This window comes from Nerophis lumbriciformis, linkage group LG23 (assembly GCF_033978685.3).
Source record: "Nerophis lumbriciformis linkage group LG23, RoL_Nlum_v2.1, whole genome shotgun sequence".
In the NCBI taxonomy this organism is placed as follows: domain Eukaryota; kingdom Metazoa; phylum Chordata; class Actinopteri; order Syngnathiformes; family Syngnathidae; genus Nerophis; species Nerophis lumbriciformis.
This window is the reverse complement of record NC_084570.2, coordinates 26,495,934-26,521,660: the sequence shown is the minus strand read 5'-3', so window position 1 is coordinate 26,521,660 and position 25,727 is coordinate 26,495,934. Positions and strand designations below refer to the sequence as shown.

The window sequence follows — 25,727 nt, the reverse complement described above, 5'->3', positions numbered from 1 at the left end:
TTGCAAATGAGACATTCTCTATTAGATGCAATGGTTTTCCGTATTGGGACCATGATTTCGGTCCTAACTTGTTCACCGGTCCTCATATGGAAGGTACTTTTCCTTGTTGATGTCCCAAGAAGGGTAGAAATACAAGAACACACACTCACTCACCCTCTGAATCAGGTCCAGCAGAAGTCGCAGCAGCTCAGAGGAGTTCGAGATGGAAGTTTCCGGGGCGACTCTGCCCTTCAGGGAGTCAGAGGATCGATTCGGTAAGCAAAAGGGAACACAACAAGTTGAATTCCATCATGTAAACTTTCTCCTATTTGACCTTGAAGACTTTAAGAACAACCTGCTGAAAGACGTCAACATTAACACACCGTGCAAAGTCGTTGATCTGGACAAAGGTATCAAATGCAAACATAAAAGCGTTCCTAAATTGAATGACCCTATAGATAGTTTGAACTGTTTTTACAGAGATGCAGAAATGCTGCAAGTGAGACAAGTCCAAGGTCACTGGCTGGTCCAGAGGCCGATGAACACGTCCACAGCTTGGGGATCTTCCAGCATCCACACCCTCACAGTCATTAGTGTTTTTGTTTTGCATTGGAGAAACAAAGACACCTTAATCCACTTTATAGGCACCACAGCGCCACCCAGAGGTAGTTAAATGAAGGTGCAACACTGTATTTGAAACGATGCCGACTCCATTGTAAATAAATAAATAAATGATAAATGGGTTGTACTTGTATAGCGCTTTTCTACCTTCAAGGTACTCAAAGCGCTTTGACACTACTTCCACATTTACCCATTCACACACACATTCACACACTGATGGAGGGAGCTGCCATGCAAGGCGCTAACCAGCACCCATCAGGAGCAAGGGTGAAGTGTCTTGCTCAGGACACAACGGACATGACGAGGTTGGTACTAGGTGGGGATTGAACCAGGGACCCTCGGGTCGCGCACGGCCACTCTCCCACTGCGCCACGTCGTCCCATAAGTGAATGCTATTACAGCTTTGGTAATTACATAACCCTTTTGTTTCTTCTGACTGCACTAAATGACTTTTTTTGGTGCCAAATGTAATTGTATCCATCTTGTTTCTATTGCGATCATTGTGTTTGATTTGTGAATTGTTCTTTTATTTTACAAGAATTGAAATAAAATCAGACATCATAGTTAATTTATTCATTCTTGTGTGTCACAAACAGTCCCTGAATTCAAGACAAACGGCTTTTATATACTTTTGTGAAGTTTGGTGTACATTTTCCTACAAAATACCATGATACTGTTCTATATACACACACACACACACACGCATATATATATACACACACACACACACACACACATATATATATATATATATATATATATATATATATGTGTGTGTATATAATATATATATACATATAAATATATATATACACACACACACATACACTGTGTGTATATAAATGTGTAATGTGTGTATATATATATATATATATATATATATATATATATATATATATATATATATATATATATATATATATATACATACACACGTATACTGTGTGTATGTATATTCCTATGCATATATATGGATACATATATACACAGACGTTCTACACACACACACTGTATGTATATGTATATATATATATATATATGTGTACATACATACATACATATATATACACACACATACATACATACATATATATATATAAATATATATATATATATATATACATACATGGATATATATATTCCCATCCCTCAATACATGTATATATATACACATATATATAGACATATATATATATATATATATATATATATATATATGGGCTATACCGAGGATGTCGTTGTGGCTTGTGCAGCCCTTTGAGACACTTGTGATTTAGGGCTATATAAATAAACATTGATTGATTGATTGATTGATATACACACACACATATATATGTGTGTATATAATATATATACACATACTGTAAATATATATATACACACACACACATACATGTATACTGTGTGTATATATATATACACATGTGTAATGTGTGTGTATATATATATATACATACATACACACGTATACTGTGTGTATGTATATTCCTATGCATATATATGGATACATATATACGCAGACATTTTACACGCACGCACACACTATATGTATATATATATATATATATATATGTATATATATATATGTACATACATACATATATATATATATATATATATATATATATATATATATATATATATATATATATATATACACACACACATATATACATATACATACATATATATATATATATATATATATATATATATATATATATATATATACACACACACATGGATATGTATATTCCCATCCCTCAATATATGTATATATACACATATATATAGACATATACACACAAGCACACACACACACACATATATATATATATACATACATACATACACACGTATACATACACAAATCTATATATATATATATATATGTGTGTGTGTATGTATACGTGTGTATGTATGTGTATATATATAAATACAAACACACACTTACATATATATATATATATATATACACACACACACATACATACATACACACGTATACATACACAAATATATATATATATATATGTGTGTGTATGTGGATATATATATAAATACACATACATACACACGTATACATACACACACATACATATATATATACACATGCATATGTATACATACATACATACATACACACGTATACATACACACATATATATAGTATATACACATATACACATGCATATGTATATTCCCATCCCTAAATATATGTATATATACACATATATAGACATATACACACACACATATACATATTTATATATACACATAAAATGCAGATTTATATATATACACACGCATGTATATATACATGTTACATATACATACATACATATAAACACACACATTATATATATATATATATATACATATACATATATATATATATATATATATATATATATATATATATATATATATATATATATATATATATATATATATATATATATATATATATATATATATATATTAGGGCTGTCAAGTGATTTTTTTAAAAATTAGATTTATCACACTTGAACTGTGAATAATCACAGGTTATTATTTGCTTGCATAAATAGAATGTGCTGAAGAAAACACCCATGCATTTGAATACAAATGCATGTCATACAGGAACATTTTTTTAATATGTTTTACTAAACTGCAAGTCATTGATTTGCTCAAAACCTGGTGACAGTAAGTGTAGTAGGAAATAAGATTACGGGTAGTAAATTTTTTCAGAACACCAGCCAAACTTATCGTCTTCACCCGTACCAGCGTGGTGATTGCTTTGGCTTTTTTTTTTTGATAAAATGATACTAACTTAAATGTAAATAAATGCATGTTTTGAGGTAATATGAATAGGCTACAATGGAAACAAATTGCTCAACAAATAAAGTTTAATGGAAATTTTCAAAAATATCAAAATAAATATATTTCTTAAATAAAAGTATTTGCTTCTTGACTTCCGATTGGTTGTTGGTGTTGCCTGGCAGACAACAAACGGGTCAAGGTTTCCATTGTTTTTGTCGTTATTATTTTTAACCACTACTAGTATGCTGTTCAATGTCACACAATCCACCATCAGGCAAAACAAAACAAAAACACAGCGGCAAACCAAGGTTGAAAAACCATCCCTGAAAGGAGGAGGTGGTCTGCAACACCACCTGTCTCCCACATACAACACTGTCCTTTCAACCATTCCTAAAAGACTTTGCAATTTAGCTTCCTACAAGTAACAGGAGTTAGAAACATATTCTGGTCACCTCATTGTTTACAACTGACTGGAATGCTTACGTGGTTCCGACTATTTTGGACTGGTAGTAGTCGATCCACAGCGATCGTTCTGCCACACAATACCTCACTGCTAACAAGGGGAAATTACACTTCAACGACTGTAGTTGGCTTTGACAGTTAGGATTGCATCAAAACAGTTGTTTTTCTCCCACCCATAGAGCGAAACCATCCTTGTCCAGGCACACCCTCCTGGTTTTGGAGTATAAATATTTGGGGTTTTGGCACCAGCCGCTTGACTAAATCGGACCAATCTGAGTCTTTGAGTATGAACTCGTGAAGTCTACTCGGGTGAGAGGCGAGACGTCTGCTAAGACAAACCAAACAGTCCAGTTGCGATCGATTGCCCTGAGATGACAATGACCTGGATGAACGAGAACATCTCCACACCACGCGGTGTGCTTTGTCGACATAATTGTTCACCTTTTCCAGCCACTTATTTTCCTTTTCCCAATCGAATTTGAATTTCTGCAGCCTTTTTGTTTTCCTCGGAGGAGAAAGCTCAGGTTGCGGCTCGTATGCGTAGCATCGGTCTCGGCGTCATCCCTGACAGCCTGCTTGCGTGTTCTTGTCCGGTTTGTTTGTTTTCCGGTATCTTAGTGCCTTATTCAATGAGATGAGACAAATGCTGTGTTGTAATGGTCACGTGTGAGGATGTTGTCAGCTCATTGCAGGAGCAGCTAAGGGCTGCCGCTTTACCGTAATATGCAAAATAAAGAGTACTGTCATGCAATAATTCCATTGCCCTTTCAAAGACTGTTTTGATTTACACGATAGTACGGGACAGAACACGTCCATTTATAGATTGATAAGCAGCGCCTTCCTCACGTTCATGTTTTGCTTTAAGATGCGACTTTAAACTTGATGTGCGCCTATGATAAGATAGTTTGTCGCTGTAATACTAACTAATTACTTCAGTTTTTATCTAAAGTTCTGTCGGAGTGTGTTTGAAAGGGCGCATTGCACATTTATCGTCACAAATGATCAATTTATTAATCGCGTGTTAACGTTGACAGCCCTATATATATATATATATATATATATATATATATATATATATATACATACACACACACACACACACAGGCCTAAAGTTTAGACAATTTCTTATTCAATGAGTTTTCTTTATTTTCATGACTATTTACATTGAAGGCATCAAAACTATGAATGAACACATGTGGAGTTATGTAAAACATGTTTTATGTTCTAGTTTCTTCAAAATAGCCACCCTTTGCTCTGATTACTGTTTTGCACACTCTTGGTATTCTCTTGATGAGCTTCAAGAGGTAGTCTGAAATGGTTTTCACTTTGCAGGTGTCATAGTTTTGATGCAATCAGTGACCATCCACAATGTAAATAGTCATGAAAATAAAGAAAACACATTGAAATGAGAAGGTGTGTCCAAACTTTTGGCCTGTACTGTATATATGAAAAACCATGTCTACCGCATGAAAGGAAAGCAGCAGTCCTGCGTTAGCTCGCACCAACCGCCTTCGCTAACAGCACAACATTTGGACCAGCCCATTCATCACCAGAGAAGAAACTTCATGTGTGAGTGAGTAGAAGAACCAGGATGAGGCGGAATTCGAGAGAGATTACACCTCCTTTAAATGATCCACGTTTTTGTGAGTCCAAAAGACATGACGACAAGGTACTCGACCAGAGACAATCAACCTGTGAACACCAGAGATGAAACTCCAGCAGCAATTGAACCAAAAAGATGAAGAGCATTATTAACAGAAATCAGCACGTGTGTCTTTGAGTTACTGAAAAATAATTCTTGTGGTACATGTACTGTACAAACTCCGGGTCCATGAATGTTTGTGATTGGATACACGAACTGGGCCACCAATGTCTCCATCCAAGATGGTGTCCATGCCATGATCAGTGAGACCCGTTTCCAAAAAAAAACCCCTCATGATGAAGTGGTCCAACCTGTACTCCATTGTGTGTTCTGATGCTTTGAATCGGGCCTTTTGTCCGGTCACTTGTGTGCCCAGTGTTCATGATCCAGGGGGTGGTGACCATGGGGTCCTCCTGCAATATGCATGGAGTGACGCCAGAGGATAAACCTGCGCTTAAAAAGAGAAAACACGGAGAGGTGTTATAGTCATGGTCCGATGAAAGCGGTCAGTTTGGGTCACTTTGGGAGTGAAAACTAGTCAAATTAAATGCCTTTCGCACTTGCTCCCTCCCCTCAGGGTTTATCCAGCCCTGGATATCTTTACAAATCAAGTTCAATTAAAGCACAGAGACGTAGTCCTCCGGCCTGATCAGACAAGATGCGTGTTAAGAGTTGTTGACGTTGATGGTTGTTTGGGGGCCGCAGCTTTCTCAAGTGTCCACAAGGGAGTCCGGCTCCAGGATCTCCAGAGGGGACGAGCTATCGGGGTCTGGGGGTGGAGGGGAGTGGGCCACCCCTGCACCAGTGTGGCAGTTCATACAACCCTAAGGAACATAAAGAGACGTTAGGCTGGGAAACTACATACTTTTAGGATTTTTTCGATACCAATATCGATATTTCTTATCGATAAAGTCATCGGTATGATATGTAATTTGTGTAAATAAAGTTGTGCCAAAATGCATTTTATTAGCAATTTTATTAGCACAAAAAGGTTGTGTACCAGCAACATCTTGATATAATATCTCACATCAGGGAAGTATTTTATCAACACCTGCTTTGTAGGTGTTAAACAAGTCAACTACAAACCCTGTTTCCATATGAGTTGGGAAATTGTGTTAGATGTAAATATAAACGGAATACAATGATTTGCAAACCATTTTCAACCCATATTCAGTTGAATATGCTACAAAGACAACATATTTGATGTTCAAACTGATAAACATTTTTGTTTTGGCAAATAATCATTAACTTTAGAATTTGATGCCAGCAACACGTGACAAAGAAGTTGGGAAAGGTGGCAATAAATAGTGATATAGTTGAGGAATGCTCATAAAACACTTATTTGGAACATCCCACAGGTGTGCAGGCTAATTGGGAACAGGTGGGTGCCATGATTGGGTATAAAAACAGCTTCCCAAAAAATGCTCAGTCTTTCACAAGAAAGGATGGGGCGAGGTACACCCCTTTGTCCACAACTGCGTGAGCAAATAGTCAAACAGTTTAAGAACAACGTTTCTCAAAGTGCAATTGCAAGAAATTTAGGGATTTCAACATCTACGGTCCATAATATCATCAGAAGGTTCAGAGAATCTGGAGAAATCACTCCACGTAAGCGGCATGGCCGGAAACCAACATTGAATGACCCTGACCTTCGATCCCTCAGACGGCACTATATCAAAAACCGACATCAATCTCTAAAGGATATCACCACATGGGCTCAGGAACACTTCAGAAAACCACTGTCACTAAATACAATTTGTCGCTACATCAGTAAGTGCAAGTAAAAGCTCTACTATGCAAAGCGAAAGCCATTTATCAACAACATCCAGAAACGTCGCCGGCTTCTCTGTGCCCGAGATCATCTAAGATGGACAAAGTGGAAAAGTGTTCTGTGGTCTGACGAGTCCACATTTCAAATAGTTTTTGAAAATATTCGACATCGTGTCATCCGGACCAAAGGGGAAGCGAACCATCCAGACTGTTATCGACGCAAAATTCAAAAGCCAGCATCTGTGATGGTATGGGAGTGCATTAGTTCCCAAGGCATGGGTAACTTACACATCTGTGAAGGCACCATTAATGCTGAAAGGTACATACAGGTTTTGGAACAACACATGCTGCCATCTAAGCGCCGTCTTTTTCATGGACGCCCCTGCTTATTTCAGCAAGACAATGCCAAGCCACATTCAGCACGTGTTACAACAGCGTGGCTTCGGAAAAAAAGAGTGCAGGTACTTTCCTGGTCCACCTGCAGTCCAGACCTGTCTCCCATCAAAAATGTGTGGTGCATTATGAAGCGTAAAATACGACAGCGGAGACCCCGGACTGTTGAACGACTGAAGCTCTACATTAAACAAGAATGGGAAAGAATTCCACTTTCAAAGCTTCAACAATTAGTTTCCTCAGTTCCCAATCGTTTATTGAGTGTTGTTAAAAGAAAAGGTGATGTAACACAGTGGTGAACATGCCCTTTCCCAACTACTTTGGCACGTGTTGCAGCCATGAAATTCTAAGTTAATTATTATTTGCAAAAAAAAAATAAAGTTTATGAGTTTGAACATCAAATATTTTGTCTTTGTAGTGCATTCAATTGAATATGGGTTGAAAAGGATTTGCAAATCATTGTATTCCGTTTATATTTACATCCAACACAATTTCCCAACTCATATGGAAACGGGGTTTGTATGTTTGCAGTGCAAAGTCACCTTGTAAGGACCACACATATTTTTCTACCACTTGTCCCTACTATAATATTTAAAATATTAGTAATAAAATAATAAATTCAAATAATATGAATGTATCCATGTTCATTCACAGACCTTTAACATGATACCTCATATCATATATACAATATAAATCAAAACAACAAATCAACATGTTGGGTGGGTGTGCATTTTGTAACAATAGGAATTGTTACTCGTGTTTATGTTGCACATGGACGTGTTTGAGTGATGGACCGGAAGCCAGTGCTACAGCCACCAACGTATATGTGTCGCTTGTGTATTATACAAATAAAAACACCCAATGATTATTTAAAATGTTCACTTTTCTGAATGGATTACTGTAAATTCTGACCTATACCTTTTTTCCCCACACGTTGAAACCTGCGGCTTATGAAACGGTGCGGCTAATGTGTGGAGTTTTCTTCGCTGATGGCTAAAATGCAAAAAACAAAATAAGCAAAACACTAAAACGGTGTGTTATTGTTTGTGCTATTGCGGGTGCTTCAGTTTCCTTTCATTTTTTGCTTTCAATTGGAAGTAAAAGTGCTGATCCATCTTCTAACCGTCCATAGCGTTTCTACTCGTATGGAATTCTTCATTCATCACTCCAAGCAAAGTTTGTATGTTTTACAATATAACTAAAACATTTCCTACTTACTAAACCCGTCCCATGTGTGATGTCTTTAGGATTGTTTTCATACATATTTGTACATGCTTTTGTGATGTATTGCAGCTAGCGTCGTTACCATTAGCTAGTATGCTAACACGTTTACGATCGAGTGTCTGTTAGTATCATTTACTTACAATGGCATTCTTTTTGTATTGTTTCAGTTTCACAAATGTCTTAGTAAATTCACCAAAACATCACCGTGGAGTTATTGAGTCTGTTTCGCTGATTGGATAGCTAGCTTCCGCAGCTAGTGGGTCCAGGACGATGACTTCTGTTTTGTTTGATCACCGTTTTACTGCCGTGTTACAGACACCTATTTGGAGACAATTAAGGTATGTAAATAAACATTTACAAACTCTTTGTGTAAATAACTAATTTCATTAAGTATATATCTGCGGCTTATAATTCGGTGTGGCTAATATCTGTAAAAAAAATGTTTCCTAAAATTTAGTAGGTGCGGCTTGTATACTGGTGCGTTTTATAGTCTAGAAAATACGGTAATATTGTTCTGTGGATTACTAGATCGCTTAGAGGACGGCCGGGTTGATGTAGCGCACTGTAGTGGCAGTCATGAGTTAAGTGACACTAACTTTTATTAGCATGCGTGACTCTGGGGACTAGGTGGAAATGTTGTTACAAACTTTTGTGTGGTGTTGCTTTCTTATTTGTGATTATTCCAAGCTGATTATCATCTACAAATGCTTAGTAATGACACTTGAACTGAATTTGACAGCATGTCAGCTGGATAAAAAAAAACCCACTGATAGCAGTATCATTAGTCTGGAATCTTAACATTCTTCCTGGACCGACCCAATTAGGAACCGGTTCACGTTATACATCCCTACTAAAGACGTGCGTTTGTGCACATTCCCACCTGTGTGTCGATCGCTTGTGGGATTGTGTGCTGCTGGATCCAGGGATGGACGTCAGCTAGCTCCTTTTGCTGCTCCTGGCTAAACCAAGGCTGGAGAGGCTGAAATACCCGCAGCTTCTCTCTGTCCTCAGCCAACACCTCATTCTGGTCCCTGGAAGAGAGGGACAGTCATATGTGAGGAGTTTAAAAGATGTACAATGAGACAAAAAAACATATAAAACATATTCAGCAGTTATTTTTAATTGTAGAGCTCTGCAACAAGATGGATAAAATGCATGAGCCATGTTACAAACTGCCTACAAGTGGCAGACAAATGACAGTGGTACCTTAACTTAAGAATGTCTTGCTTAAGAGTGTTTTTAGATAAGAGCGGCCTTTTGGGTAATTGTTGTGCTTTAAATTGCAAGCATCCCCGCCATTAGTTGGTGCCGTAAGAGCCGACCTAATCATCTGATCTTATCTTATTGTATAGCTAGAGATCAACACAACTTTGTTTTCCAATCATGGGAAGGAATACATTGATTGTGAAGGACAGCTCTGAGAAGAAAAAGTGGATGATGTTTAGAGAATTAAAGACAGACATCATCAAAAACATGACAACTTGGCGAAACAATTGGAGCGTAGTCTGAACCATACTGAAGCAGAATGAGTCTGACGCCAGTCAAGGATGTTAAAATAATATCTAAACGGCTGCTGATGGTGTGTTTGATGGAGAAGGCCTTAACGTAGAATAGGGCTGGGCGATAAGACAATGTCAATATACAAAACCCAAAACCAGTGAAGTTGGCACGTTGTGTAATTCGTAAATAAAAACAGAATACAATGATTTGCAAATTTCTTTCAACCTATATTCAATTGAATAGACTGCAAAGACAAGATATTTAATGTTCGAACTAAGAAACTTTTTTTTTTTCAAATAATCATCAACTTAGAATTTAATGGCAGCAACACATTACAAAAAAGTTGTCCCAGGAGCATTTTTACCACTGTGTTACATGGCTTTTCCTTTTAACAACACTCAGTAAACATTTGGCCACTGAGGAGACCAATTTTTGAAGCTTTTCAGGTGGAATTCTTTCCCATTCTTGCTTGATATACAACTTAAGTTGTTCAACAGTCCGGGGTTTCCGTTGTGGTATTTTAGGCTTCATATTGCGCCACACATTTTCAATGGGAGGCAGGTCTGGACTACAGGCAGGCCAGTCTAGTACCCGCACTTTTTTACTATAAAGCCACGCTGTTGTAACACGTGGCTTGGCGTTGTCTTGCTAAAATAAGCAGGGGCGTCTATGATAACGTCGCTTGGATGGCAACATATCTCCAAAAGCTGTATGTACCTTTCAGCATTAATGCTGCCTTCACAGATGTGTAAGTTACTCATGCCTTGGGCACTAATACGCGATATATCACGATAGACACATAATCGATATCAATAGAAAATAATAAAATGTTCGATATATACATTTTTTTCTTCGTTGTAAGAAACCAAAAGTTGCGTAGCAAGGTTGGGTGCATGAACAAAGGCATTCGCCCTCTGGTAACCGAGCAATGCAGGAAGTGATCAGTGGGAGTGACACGCTAACAGCCAATCAGGTAACAGTATCAACTATCACAATTGGTTGCACCATATTGTTGTCTCGCAGTTGATTCTTTGCATGGAGTGAGGAGAGAAAGTAAAAATGAGTGCTGCAGAGAGCGTAGAAATTGTCGATTAAACAGGAGAAGTCACCTCGACAGTATGGCAGTTTTTTGGATTTAAAAAAAAAAACGGCCGTTGTCAGACAGAAGACCAAACCACCTGTGCTCGCTCAGAGCACACTGCTGAGCTGTAACTTCCTGGCACTAAACCTGCAGAAAAAAAATCTTCTCAGGTTTCTTTGTTTACATTTTCACATTTTGCACTATTTTCTTACACTTAATGAAGCATTTCTTACATATTCCTTATTTTTTCACCTAAATTTAACGAGGTGTATTAAGTGTTTATTGTGATTTTACAATTTTGTTTACATTGATTGTTTTCCATGTTTGAGTTGACATTTCCTTACATTTATTAAATTTTTCTCCCAGGTTCCTTATTTTCGATAGGTCATAAAACATATCAATAATTATCGATATCGACTGATATAAAACATACCGTGATACCGTTTTCAGCCATATCACCCAGCCCTACCGTAAAAGTCCATTCTCCAAGATAAAAACTGTACATTATTAATATATTACTTTATAAAACTAATGTAGTTGTTAGTACATTATATTGTATTGTTTTTATACAATTATTTCTTATCCAAAAGTTATTTTTCTTTTTAAAAGGCATGTTATATTTAGTTAAACGTGTTCTTTTTGGACAGGCCTTACACCCATTATATTAATTTCCATTCATTTTAATGGCTGACGTTGATTCAAGATACAAATGTTTTGAGTTAAGAGCTCCATCACAGAAACAATTAGGCTCATAAGTTGAGGTTCTACTGTAAAGTGCTGTCCAGAAAATCAGTGTCTCAACACAAAAGATACAACTATGATAACAAGTAACAGCAAGCTCAGTATTGCCAAAAAAAACACATTTACAATGTATGTGTTATGTCTGTCATAAAACAAAATGCACGGAAATTACAGGAATGAGACTTGTGTGTACCTTGTGTGGATCTGGTAGGTCATCTTGACACCTTCCGACGTGTGCTGGATCATGCTCCATATCGAGTTTTCCACCTGATTGTCAAAGCTGCATTGGAGCTCCACCGGCGCTTCCTGGCTTTTCTTGGCTTTGCGTGAAGTGTCTGACGAATCGTTGCTGGCAAAGTATTTGCTGCTGTTGCTGCTGCCTGCAACCCAAGAGCAGAGAAAAACCTAACTTAAAACATGTGTATGCCATACAACACTCAAGACCTTTACCATATCAGCATGTGGAATTCAATTACGAACTGGATTAGGCAAAGAAGGCAATGTACTAATAGGATCCAGTGTAGGAAACTGCTCAAACTCAAAAGTGTTTACAAAGTACAAGGAGGAAAAGTAATGTACTTATTGACAATATTATTCAACTCATTAAGTAAATCATAACTATTAAGAGAACTATTGTATTGTATTGTTTAGAGGTGACCGAGCTTTCGCCGTTGCTGCTCCCAAGCTCTGGAACGACCTACCCCTGAGTGTTAGACAAGCCTCCTCTCTTCCTGTTTTTAAATCTCTCTTAAAAACATACTTTTATTCCATGGCTTTTTAACACTGAGTGATATCCATCCTGCAATGGCGCCCCATAATACACCTGCTGTGAACCTGTTTTTATGTTTTTATGTTTTTATTTATTCTATTTTAATTATTTATTTTTTATTGTGTTCTGTTTGTGTTGTGTTGTGTTGTGTTTGCTCGGTACTCGTTTTATCTTTTAACCTGTTCATTGTACAGCACTTTGGCTACTCCTGTGGTAAATTTTAAATGTGCTTTATAAATAAAGTTGATTTGATTTGATTTGATTTAAAAAAATCATTGATGTAAACCAGGGGTGGGCAATTAATTTTTACCGGGGGCCGCATGAGCAACCCGAGCACTGCTGGAGGGCCACACCGACAATATTTCAATTACATTTTGCTCAAATTATTTTTGATATACCGTAAGATAAATAATAATAATAATAATAATATTTTCATTTAACCTAACTTATCTTTATACAAAAGCAGATGGCTTTTGATGGTTTTATTTTTAACACTTTCTTACACAACACTTCCTGATGTATAATACAATGCAAAAATTTCAATTTCTGTCACTTTATCCTGCATCCTCTTTGTTGTGAACGTAGCAGGCCTGTAAGGTGATTGGCGAAGAAGGACGAAGCGTTGTTGTTGCGGAAATGAGGAGTGAGGATAGACGTGCGTGTGGAAGGAACGAGATAAGTTGAGCTGTGTTAGTATAGGTTGCTCAATAAAAGTTTAAAAAGAGCGTCAGACTTGGTGTGCACTTCTTCTGGACGCTACAATTGGTGTCAGAAGTGGGATGAAATGCCTCCCAGTTCGCCTTGCCATCAAACCTGGGAGTCTTCATTGAGGGCGGAATTCTCGTTCCTTCCACACGCACGTCTATCCTCACACCTCATTTCCGCAACTCAAGAACACAACATCAACTTCAGCAGGTCGTTACACTCACATTCTTTAAACACAGCAACCTGTGTACCACAAATTAAGCACACGGCTTTACCTTTAATTTCTGTAAAGAAATACTTGGCAGTCCATGTCTTGTTGAAAACATGCCATTCCTCATCAACTTTTCTCTTTTTAGCGTCTCGGGGCTAACCGGGCATCACTTGTCGCTGTGCACCTTCACTCACAGGTTACACACGAACATACGCCCATAAATAACACTTTTCAAAATAAAAGCAGCACAGTTGTATTGCACGCACGACATATATATTTTTTTACATTTATTTTGTAATTTGTGATTGCAGCTGTTCACATTCACTCACAATCGCGCACGAGCATACGTCCACACGGAAGTAATACAAATAACGCTTTTCAAAACAAAAGCAGCACCGTTGTATTGCACACTCGAGATAGATACTTTTTTAAATTTATTTTGTAATTTATGATTGGCCTCACGCGGGCCAGACAGGCACGTCAAAGGGCCGGATGTGGCCCGCGGGCCGCAGAATGCCCAGGTCTGAGGTAAACTGTGTTACACATTTGTTCACTTCCTGTTTTTCAATTTGTAAGTAACTGCTATAAAGTGAAAAGGAGGTCGGATTAGATCAACTTTCCTTCTTCCTACTTCTTTTAAGGCATCTTGTAAAGAGAAATGAAAAATATGTTATGTATCATGGTCAATCTGTATACATGTTCAAAATAAACTTCAACCAACTAACTAACCAAGAGCAGCAGTCACAGCCCGATAGTGGTAATAAAGCATTCGTCTTTGCCTAGTTCGTCTTTAAAGGTGTCATATCATGATTTTTTTTGTTTTTGACATTTCAATCACTTCCTTGTAATCTACATAACATGTTATGTTGGTTCGCTGGTCAGAATTTTGCTTGGATTTTGTTTTAGACCTATTTTTAAGCCTTTTTTTCCCCTTTTAAAACAGTTTGTTTTGAGAGGCAGTAAGCGCTCAGTAAGCATTCGCCCCCGCCTGGCAGAAATGTTATATAGTAGGTTTTTTTTTTAGCTTTCTTGCTTTTGTTGTGCACTATGGACATGGGTGACCGCCACAAGCCATCTGTTTTGAGTGACTTCCACCACAACACAACATCCCAGATGATACAGTGATACCAGCGGCTCACCGTGTTTTATTATTGTCGGCAACAAGGAAGGAGACGATGCGTGTGGACGAAAGTGAGTGACAAAGCCGCACTGACGTACAGGTCTGGAACTATACGCTGACTAAGGTTAAACATCTACCGAGTTTAACTTTCTAATGCTAGATCCTGGACGTATCCATGTGTATATTGACAATAAAAGGCTTTTCTATTCTATATCATGTAAATAACTCAGCTGATTGGCTGCTTTGAATTGTAAAAAACAGAGGCTAAAGGCAATCAGCATCGTTATGTGTGACATCACGAACGTAAAAACATTATATATAATAATATTATATATTGTACTCCTCCAATACCAAAGACAGTAAGCACTGATCCAATTAAAACTAGTTTTTAGGAAATTAATTCTTTATATTGCCGGAGAACGGTGACGCAGTTGTCTTACATTTATAAGGCTAAGCTAGCTACACAACAAATCGAGCTAAAACATTGATAACGTATTATTCACACATTTCTAACCGACTGTTATTACTTACTGGTTCATTGTCTCCTCCATTGCCATAAATAGTAGTCACCGACTCCGCCATTAAAATTAGTTAATTGGAAAATCCATCTTCATACTGGCACAGGTTTCTGAAGCAGGACTCTTTGAAGTGCTTCGTGCACACGAAGACAGACTTCTTCTAAATTGAAGGTGCATTGCCACGAATTATAAAAGTTACAAGTAAGGCTCTTTATCACTTCAGATGAGGCTGAAAGTTTGTGTAGTGGCTTGTGCTGATTAAAGCAAACAACAACAGATCATTTTCGGTCTTCTTGTCGTACCATGGGCATTTTGTCGTTTGGACTACAGATGCTCAAACATTAAATAAAATGGCAGACTTACGCAAAGACCTTTGAGTAAGCCTTTACCATGTACAAAGATATCCACAGACATCACAGGTCTGCAAAATGTCACAGGACTGAGAAATTCCAAACGGACCGTTTAGAGGCAGTAGAAAGGAAGGCGAGATTCACATTTTCAGGACTTATGCAGATCCCAAATACACATGAGCAGGTACCATCAGGTTAAAAAAATGGTTTTGCCCTTTAAGTCAACTATTTTCTCTAATAATTCCAAGATACGGTTAAATTTCTACTTCTATGAAAAGGAATATCATTGTGAAGGTGCGAGAAGTATAAAGTATCTTTACCAGTGTGTGAGGTAGAGGTGCCATTGGAGCCAGATCCGGAGCCTGATCCCAGTGAGCCTCCAGACTCCCCTGACCCAGACCCGGAGGCGTTAGAGCCAGTCCCTGACTGTGCATCTTCTTGCAGCAGCAGGTCAAGCAGCTCACTGGATGTAGACTGAGCGTCATTGTTCCCAGAGTCACTCGGGACGTCACACTGAGGGAGAAATATTAAGTTAGATCTTTAGTGTGGTTGCAGCACAGCTAAAACAAAAGTTAATTGATTAAACCCAAAACATGTCATTTGTATCAAAGAGATTCATGATTTCCTTTGTGATGTATCACCTTGTTGTCACGCTGCTCAAGAAGGCTTTCAGCATGGTTGCTCTGCCCTCCACTCAGTTTGGGAAGCTCCTCCTGCAGCAAGTTGAGCTGAAGAGGAGAACTCGAGCGAGAGCTGGAGAATAGAGCGCGTGGGCCGGCAGCTTCCTCGTCCTCTCCGCCAGTAGAGCAGGGTCTGGGCGAGCCCAGCAGGGGGCCAGCGAAGGTCTGGGGTTGAAGGACAGGCTGCGCCTGGAACTGAGGTTGTGGGAAGGGGGCAGTAGGGGCGAACCCTGCCATGGTGATGGGTGCCTGATGCAGCATAGAGACAGTGGAGGGTGGGTAAATAGAAGGATAACCTGAAGTGAAAGATGGGTGGTTGGGAAGGATGACAGCCATGACAGGTGTCATGAAGGGGTTGATACACTGCACTGGAGCCATTGGCTGCATGCAGGGAAAATTAGAAATATTCTGTAGATTCTGGATGGATTCCATCTGTATAGGTTGCATGCCTGGCATGTTCTGGGTTTGCTGCATGAAGCTGAAGTTGTAGCTGAACTGGGTCTGGTCAGGGGGCTGCATCGCCGTAGGAGAGGGTCCGGGCAGTTGTTGTGGTCTTGGGGGTTGTGCTGGGGCCGGCTGGGTCGCCATCATGGGAAAGAACGGTGCCTGGACAGGGGATGCTTGACTGTAAGGTGCTGCCATTTGGGGCTGGGAGGATTCTGAGGAGGGCCAGGAGGACTCTGGGACACGACGATGAGGTCCAGTTGGGGAAGCATAGCTGTCTGAGGAGCCTTGGGGTTTGGGTCGCTTAGGTCGGGGCTTTCCTCTTTGAGAGCGGTTCAACCCACCACTTACTGGACGTGGGTATTCACCTGTTGCAGGTTTAGTTGGACATTTGAATGAACACAAAATCATCTGTGACTTCCCCACTCATTCAACGTTTGTCAGTACAAACCTCTGTGATGGGAGGGAGCCATTGAACTGTTGTCCATCTGCAGGTAAGAACTGTAGGGGCTCTGCAGGATTCGATTGCGGAATCGGTCCACATACTCCTGCTCCTCCTTCTGTGTGTGAGCCGACAGCACCTCTTTGGTGAGACCAACAAACCTTGGTTCCTCAGCAGCAGGGCTCGGTGCTGGGCGGACCGGGGTTGGAGCATGATCAGTAGGCTCGCTTCCCATTGGTACATCCTCCAGTGCTGTAAGCTCTGTGATGGGAAAGCACACAAACACTTAAAGGGGAACTGCAGTTTTTTGGTATTGTGCCTCTTGTTCACAATCATTATGAGAGACAAGAACACACAGTTTTTTTTGTTGTTTTTTTTACAATTTTAAAGATGATAAAAAAGGCTTGTAAGATGCAGCTAATGGGAGTCAACAAAGCCTCTAAAACAGTGGTTCTTAACCTTGTTGGAGGTACCGAACCCCACCAGTTTCATGTGCACATTCACCAAACCCTTCTTTATCCATCCATCCATCCATCCATTTTCTACCACTTATTCCTTTCGGGGTCGCGGGGGGCGCTGGAACCTATCTCAGCTACAATCGGGCGGAAGGCGGGGTGAAAAATAAAATGTTTTTTTTTTATTTTTTCAAATTCAAGACAAAGTTAAATGTTTTTTTTACTAGTGCACAAAATGAACCGTGCATGAACATTGCCTTGTTCAAAGAACAAAACCAACACAGTGCATGAACTCACAACAAATTACACACTTGCAAATCAGATGGAAAATTAGAGGGAACATTGTTTGGGGGTATCAATAATACTTAGACTTCTTTTTTATTGTCATTCAAATTTTAACTTTACAGTACAGATCCGCCGATAGGGAGAAGTTTTTATTTACACGATTGATAGATTGATTGAATGAAACTTTTATTAGTATATATTACAGTACATTTTCAGTACAATTGACCACTAAATGGTAACACCCGAATACGTTTTTCAACTTGTTTAATTAAGTCGGGGTCAACGTTAATCAATTCAGGAGTCTGGTGTGTCTTGACCGCTGCGGCGGAGGCTCTGCCGAACCCCTGAGGCCGACTCACCTAACCCCTAGGGTTCGATCGAACCCAGGATAAGAACCACTGCTCTAAAACAAATTCCAAACCCTCCAATGTTTTATATACACACTGCAAGTATATACATAATATAGTAGTAGACACCTTTATAACAATATGTAATATGCACAATAAGTGTGAGAGGCAAAATGTCTTCAAAGACAAACCAACAGTCCAGTTGTGATCATTTGAATGCCCTGAGAATGTGGGTTCTTGTCTTACATAAGGATTGTGACTATTAGGCAAAATTCACACAAAAAATGCAGTTCCCCTTAAATCAGGGGTGTCAAATGTACGGCCCATAGGCCGTATAAGGCTCATGAACAGGTTTTATCCGGCCGCGGATCAGTTTCTTAAATATCTATCCATCCATCCATCTTCTTCCGCTTATCCGGGGTCGGGTCGCGGGGGCAGCAGCTTAAGCAGGGAAGCCCAGACTTCCCTCTCCCCAGCCACTTCGTCCAGCTCCTCCCGGGGGATCCCGAGGCGTTCCCAGGCCAGCCGGGAGAGATAGTCTTCCCAGCGTGTCCTGGGTCTTCCCCGTGGCCTCCTACCGGTCGGACGTGCCCGAAACACCTTCCTAGGGAGGCGTTCGGGTGGCATCCTGACCAGATGCTCGAACCACCTCATCTGGCTCCTCTCAATGTGGAGGAGCAGCGGCTTTACTTTGAGCTCCCCCCGAATGACAGAGCTTCTCACCCGATCTCTAAGGGAGAGCCCCGCCACTCGGCGGAGGAAACTCATTTCGGCCGCTTGTATCCGTGATCTTGTCCTTTCGGTCATGACCCAAAGCTCATGACCATAGGTGAGGATGGGAACGTAGATCGACCGGTAAATCGAGAGCTTTGCCTTCCGGCTCAGCTCCTTCTTCACCACAACGGATCGATACAGCGTCCGCATTACTGAAGATGCCGCACCGATCCGCCTGTCGATCTCACGATCCACTCTTCCCCCACTCGTGAACAAGACTCCGAGGTACTTGAACTCCTCCACTTGGGGCAAGATCTCCTCCCCAACCCGGAGATGGCACTCCACCCTTTTCCGGGAGAGAACCATGGACTCGGACTTGGAGGTGCTGATTCCCATCCCAGTCGCTTCACACTCGGCTGCGAACCGATCCAGTTAGAGCTGAAGATCTTGGCCGGAGGAAGCCATCAGGACCACATCATCTGCAAATAGCAGAGACCTAATCCTGCATCCACCAAACCAGATACCCTCAACGCCCTGACTGCGCCTAGAAATTCTGTCCATAAAGGTTATGAACAGAATCGGTGACAAAAGGCAACGTGTCCGACTTACTGCCGGCAATGCGGACCAGGCTCTGACACTGATTATACAGGGAGCGAACTGCCACAATAAGACAGTCCGTTACCCCATACTCTCTGAGCACTCCCCACAGGACTTTCCGGGGTACACGGTCGAATGCCTTCTCCAAGTCCACAAAGCACATGTAGACTGGTTGGGCAAACTCCCATGCACCCTCAAGGACCCTGCCGAGAGTATAGAGCTGGTCCACAGTTCCACGACCAGGACGAAAACCACACTGTTCCTCCTGAATCCGAGGTTCGACTATCCGGCGTAGCCTCCTCTCCAGTACACCTGAATAGACCTTACCGGGAAGGCTGAGGAGTGTGATCCCACGATAGTTGGAACACACCCTCCGGTTCCCCTTCTTAAAGAGAGGAACCACCACCCCGGTCTGCCAATCCAGAGGTACCGCCCCCGATGTCCACGCGATGTTGCAGAGTCTTGTCAACCAAGACAGCCCCACAACATCCAGAGCCTTAAGGAACTCCGGGCGGATCTCATCCACCCCCGGGGCCTTGCCACCGAGGAGCTTTTTAACTACCTCGGCAACCTCAGCTCCAGAAATAGGAGAGCCCACCACAGATTCCCCAGGCCTTGCTTCCTCATAGGAAGACGTGCTGGTAGGATTGAGGAGGTCTTCGAAGTATTCTCTCCACCGATCCACAACATCCGCAATCGAGGTCAGCAGAGCACCATCCCCACCATACACGGTGTTGACACTGCACTGCTTCCCCTTCCTGAGGCGGCGGATGGTGGTCCAGAATTGCTTCGAAGCCGTCCGGAAGTCTTTTTTCATGGCCTCCCCGAACTCCTCCCATGTCCGAGTTTTTGCCTCCGCGACCGCTGAAGCCGCACACCGCTTGGCCTGTCGGTACCTGTCTGCTGCCTCAGGAGTCCCATGAGGCAAAAGAACCCGATAGGACTCCTTCTTCAGCCTGACGGCATCCCTCACCGCCGGCGTCCACCAACGGGTTCTAGGATTACCGCCACGACAGGCACCAACCACCTTGCGGCCACAGCTCCAATCGGCCGCCTCGACAACAGAGGCACGGAACATCGTCCACTCGGACTCAATGTCCAGCGCCTCCCTCGTGACATTTTCAAAGTTCTTCCGGAGGTGGGAATTGAAACTCTCTGACAGGAGACTCTGCCAGGCGTTCCCAGCAAACCCTCACAATGCGTTTGGGCCTGCCAGGTCTGTCCGGCATCCTCCCCCACCATCGCAGCCGGTAGAAATCTCCGCCCCTCTCTTCACCCGAGTGTCCAAAACATGAGACCGCAAATCCGATGACACAACTACAAAGTCGATCATGGAACTGCGGCCTAGGGTGTCCTGGTGCCAAGTGCACATATGGACACCCTTATGTTTGAACATGGTGTTTGTTATCGACAATCTGTGACGAGCACAAAAGTCCAATAACAGAACACCACTTGGGTTCAGATCCGGGCGGCCATTCTTCCCAATCACACCTCTCCAGGTTTCACTGTCGCTGCCAACATGAGCGTTGAAGTCCCCCAGTAGAACGAGGGAATCACCCGGGGGAGCACTCTCCAGTACTCCCTCGAGTGAATCCAAAAAGGGTGGGTACTCTGAGCTGCCGTTTGGCGCGTAAACGCAAACAACAGTCAGGACCCGTCCCCCCACCCGAAGGCGGAGGGAGGCTACCCTCTCGTCCACCGGGTTGAACTCCAACGTGCAGGCTTTGAGCCGAGGGGCAACAAGAATTGCCACCCCGGCCCGTCGCCTCTCACTGCCGGCAACGCCAGAGTGGAAGAGAGTCCAGCCCCTCTCAAGAGAAGTGGTTCCAGAGCCCTTGCTGTGCGTCGAAGTGAGTCCGACTATATCTAGCCGGAACTTCTCCACCTCACGCACTAGTTTAGGCTCCTTTCCCCCCCAGCGAGGTGACGTTCCACGTCCCAAGAGCCAGCTTATGTAGCCGAGGATCGGACCGCCAAGTGCCCTGCCCTCGGCTGCCGCCCAGCTCACACTGCACCCAACCTCTATGGCCCCTGCTATGGGTGGTGAGCCCATTGGAGGGGGGACCCACGTTGCCTCTTCGGGCTGTGCCCGGCCGGGCTCCATGGGGACAGGCCCGGCCACCAGGCGCTCGCCATCGTGCCCCACCTCCGGGCCTGGCTCCAGAGGGGGGCCCCGGTGACCCGCGTCCGGGCGAGGGAAATCTGGGTCCTTTGTTAGTGTTCTTCATAGAGGTCTTCGAGCTGCTCTTTGTCTGATCCCTCACCTAGGACCAGTTTGCCTTGGGAGACCCTACCAGGGGGCATAGAAACCCCCGGACAACATAGCTCCTAGGATCATTGGGACACGCAAACTCCTCTACCACGGTAAGGTGGCAGCTCAGAGAGGAGAGCAGTTTCTTAAAGATAAGTTTGCTAAATATGAAATTATGCTGCATGTTTTAAATTAAAAAAAGCTGGGTGGGCTTCCGGTTTGATGAGGTAGAGGGCAGACGTGCGAGAGGAGGGCTCCGGTCAAACTTTTCATTTACTCTTTAAAGTCTAACTACTTAACTGTGTTTTTTTCTGGCTGACGCATCCCTTATTTTTGTGCGAAATAGTGTCGTTATTGTGACATAATGAGCAACTCGAAGACAAAACCGACAACAACAACAACTCGAGCAGCGAGGGTCTCAGCTAAGTTAGCTAACATGGCGGCCGCAGCAGCAGCTTCAGGGTCTGAAGACAAGAGAGCCGAACTCGAGGGTCAATCTGACCCAGTCACCAAGAACGACATTGAGGCTCTCCTCAATAAACAGCGAGATAGCTTCAAGGCGGACATGGCTTTTCTGATTCAACAGTCGCTGAAGCTGTCAGTCGATTTATTAGGACAACAGGTGACGTCATTTAACAGCCGTCTGACTAAAACCGAAGTCACAGTGGGTGAAAACTTTGAAAAACTCACTGAGATGGAAGCCGCTGTGGAGTCTTTACAGTCCCAAACTACGGTGCTCCTGGAATGAGTGGACGACCTCGAGAATCGGTCCCGCCGCTCTAATTTGAGGATTATCAACATCCCAGAGGGAAGCGAGAAAGAACAAGATCCGACCAAATTTGCGTCGGACTTACTAATGGCGATAACGGGTCCTGATGTTTTCACCAGCCCACCGGAGATAGAGAGAGCTCACCGCTCCCTCGGTCCCAGACCACTAGATGCTGGCGCCGGAAAACCGCGGACTTTCATCGTTAAATTCCTCCGTTTCCAAGAGAAAGAAAAAGTACTCAGATGGGCCAGACAACATAAATTGGATTACCGCGGCACCGAGCTGAGAGTTTACCCGGACATCAGCCCTGCTTTGGCCAAGAAACGAGCTGCTTTCAACCCCATCAAAAATGCGCTCTACCTGAGAGGAATTCAATTCCGCTTGCTGCACCCTGCCCATCTCCAGGTCTCCTTCAGAAATGAAAACTTGTACTTTGATTCTCCACAAAAAGCCCAGGACTTCTACGACGAACGCATCGCTCCCACAGGTTAGTGGAAGATGACTTTGTATGGAAGACGTTTCAGGCCAAAAATACGTTGAAGAGGACATTAACGGGTGCGTCAGAAAAACAATGGTTATAACTGTCGGTCAATTTCTGCACTGCAACCTTTTTTCTTTCTTTTTTTTTCTCCTCTTTCCTTCTTTTTTTTTTTTTTTCCCTTTTTTTTTTTTTTTCCTTCTTTCCCTCTTTCTTAAAAGTTATGACTTACTTAAATATTGTAAATTGATATTTTTATTTCTCTACTTTCTCTAATGTTTCCAGTTTGAAACTGACACTTACCAGGGGCTACTTGTGTTATTATTATTATTATTATTATTATTATTATTATTATCATTTATTTATTTATTTTTTCCCCATTATTATTTTCTATATATAATTCTGTTGCCAATATGGTGCTTATTTCTATTTAAGTGGCACCCACTGTACATTATAGACACATTTGCAGAAAAAGGAGCCCTATCTGCTCGGTGATATTAGTTCACGGATCAATGTCGTAAGGAAGTAATAGAGTTTATGGAGTCCCGCTGCTAGTTCTAGTTCTTAGGACAAGCTTAGGGTGGTTTAGGAGGGTTTATTTGTTCCTCGTTTCTATGGGTTTTGTTTTGGGGTTTTTGTGTGTTAGGTCCTACAAATTTGTTTTTTCTTTCAGTCCTGTCTGTATGTTAATACCACTTCCTTCTACAAGGCATTGTGTCATCTCACCATGTTTTTTACAAATGTGATTATGGCTAATACAAACAAAAAAGGGTTATCTTGCTTGAGATTTGTTTCTTGGAACGTTAAAGGGATCAACGGCCCAGTCAAAAGAGGTAGAGTATTTTCCCATTTAAAACACCTTAAAACTGAAATTGCTTTCCTACAAGAGACTCATCTGACCACTAAGGATCACCATAGATTAAAGGCCTCATGGGTTGGACAATCTTTTCACTCAAATTTTAGCAGTAAAGCAAGGGGTACAGCTATTTTAATACACAAAAGAACCCAATTTAGCCCAACAAATGTCATAACTGACCATCAAGGTCGTTTTGTAATAGTCTCAGGTTCTCTTAATAATATGTCTGTTGTCCTGGCCAACCTTTATGCACCCAATTGGGATGATGAAGCATTTATTAGGAAAGTGTTTTCATTTTTGCCAGACCTCAGTTCCCATCGTTTAATATTGGGGGGGGACCTGAACTGTGCAATAGACCCGTTGCTAGACAAATCTAGTCCAAGGCAGGGCCCCCCATTAAAAATGGCCAAAACAATTTCAAAACTATCTTGGATAGCACTTCTATACTCTTCTCCCAGATAAAAAACAATTCTCTTTTTACTCCCAGGTTCATAAAACTTTTTCAAGGATTGACTATTTTTTCATAGATGATAATCTCCTTCCGGCTGTCGACAATGTAGAATATTCAACAATAGTGATATCTGACCATGCTCCATTGTTATTTGATCTTTCGTTTACACTCTTAAAAAAAACGCAGACTCCATGGAGGTTTAATTGCATACTACTCAATGATGACGGATTCTGCAAAACAATTTCCAAAGTGATAGATGATTTTCTTGTCACCAACAACTCTACTCCCATATCCCCGTCTTTACTCTGGGAGACATTAAAGGTGGTAGTCCGGGGAGAGATTATTTCTTATTCAGCAAGACAAAACAAATCGAGAAGACAAAAACAGGAACAGCTCATGGAAAGTATAACAGAATTGGACAGACAGCTATCAGTATCTCCACACCCTGAACTGGTTAAAGATAGACAAAATCTGCAAATGAACTATAATTTATTGTCAACACAAGAAACTGAAAAATTACTCTTACGATCGCGTGGCTTCCTGTACGAGCACGGTGAGAAGGCAGGGCGCCATCTATCACGCCAAATTAAAAGTCAGTCAGCATCTCGGCAAATTCGACAAATTAGAACCCCCACAGATGATCTTACAGTCATTCCTTCAGTCATTAATGACACCTTCAAATCATTCTACTCTGAACTATATACTTCACAATGCGCTGCTGATAAAACAATCATGATGAGTTTCCTGGATAACTTGAAATTCCCATCCATAACTACTACTCAAGAGAGCGCTTTGGATCAACCTTTAGTAATCCGGGAAATTGTAGATTCAATTAAACTAATGCAGAGCGGCAAGGCCCCTGGCCCAGATGGCTATCCTATAGAGTTCTATAAAAAAATTTCAGATAAACTGACTCCTCTCCTTTTAAATATGTACAATGACTCTCTGGACCGGGGTACCCTGCCTCGAACTCTCACCGAAGCGTCAATAACTTTATTACTAAAACCGGGCAAAGTAGATTCCGATTGTAGTTCTTATCGTCCCATCTCTCTCTTAAACGCTGACTATAA

At 41.5% G+C, this 25,727-nt stretch overlaps 2 protein-coding genes across 8 annotated transcripts in view; one reads left to right on the top strand and one right to left on the bottom strand.

The window, feature by feature from the left end:
• Nucleotides 1–1,147, top strand: part of LOC133622302 (matrix remodeling-associated protein 8-like) — an 85,921-nt gene extending 84,774 nt beyond the window's left edge. For both annotated transcript variants that reach the window (XM_061984880.1, XM_061984879.1), the window contains 3 exons: nt 166–254; nt 321–389; nt 460–1,147. In XM_061984880.1, the coding sequence (XP_061840864.1) occupies nt 166–254; nt 321–389; nt 460–482 (181 nt within the window). In that variant the 3' untranslated portion in view covers nt 483–1,147. The remainder of the gene's footprint in view (nt 1–165; nt 255–320; nt 390–459) is intronic.
• A 2,323-nt stretch (nt 1,148–3,470) lies between these two features.
• The window catches only part of per3 (period circadian clock 3), a 61,075-nt gene continuing 38,818 nt past the window's right edge, over nt 3,471–25,727 (bottom strand). For all 6 annotated transcript variants that reach the window (XM_061984882.1, XM_061984881.1, XM_061984884.1 and 3 more), the window contains 6 exons: nt 17,464–17,715; nt 16,530–17,380; nt 16,209–16,401; nt 12,409–12,595; nt 9,774–9,924; nt 3,471–6,330 (listed from right to left, as the gene is read on the bottom strand). In XM_061984882.1, coding sequence (XP_061840866.1) covers nt 6,217–6,330; nt 9,774–9,924; nt 12,409–12,595; nt 16,209–16,401; nt 16,530–17,380; nt 17,464–17,715 — 1,748 coding nt within the window. In that variant the 3' untranslated portion in view covers nt 3,471–6,216. The remainder of the gene's footprint in view (nt 6,331–9,773; nt 9,925–12,408; nt 12,596–16,208; nt 16,402–16,529; nt 17,381–17,463; nt 17,716–25,727) is intronic.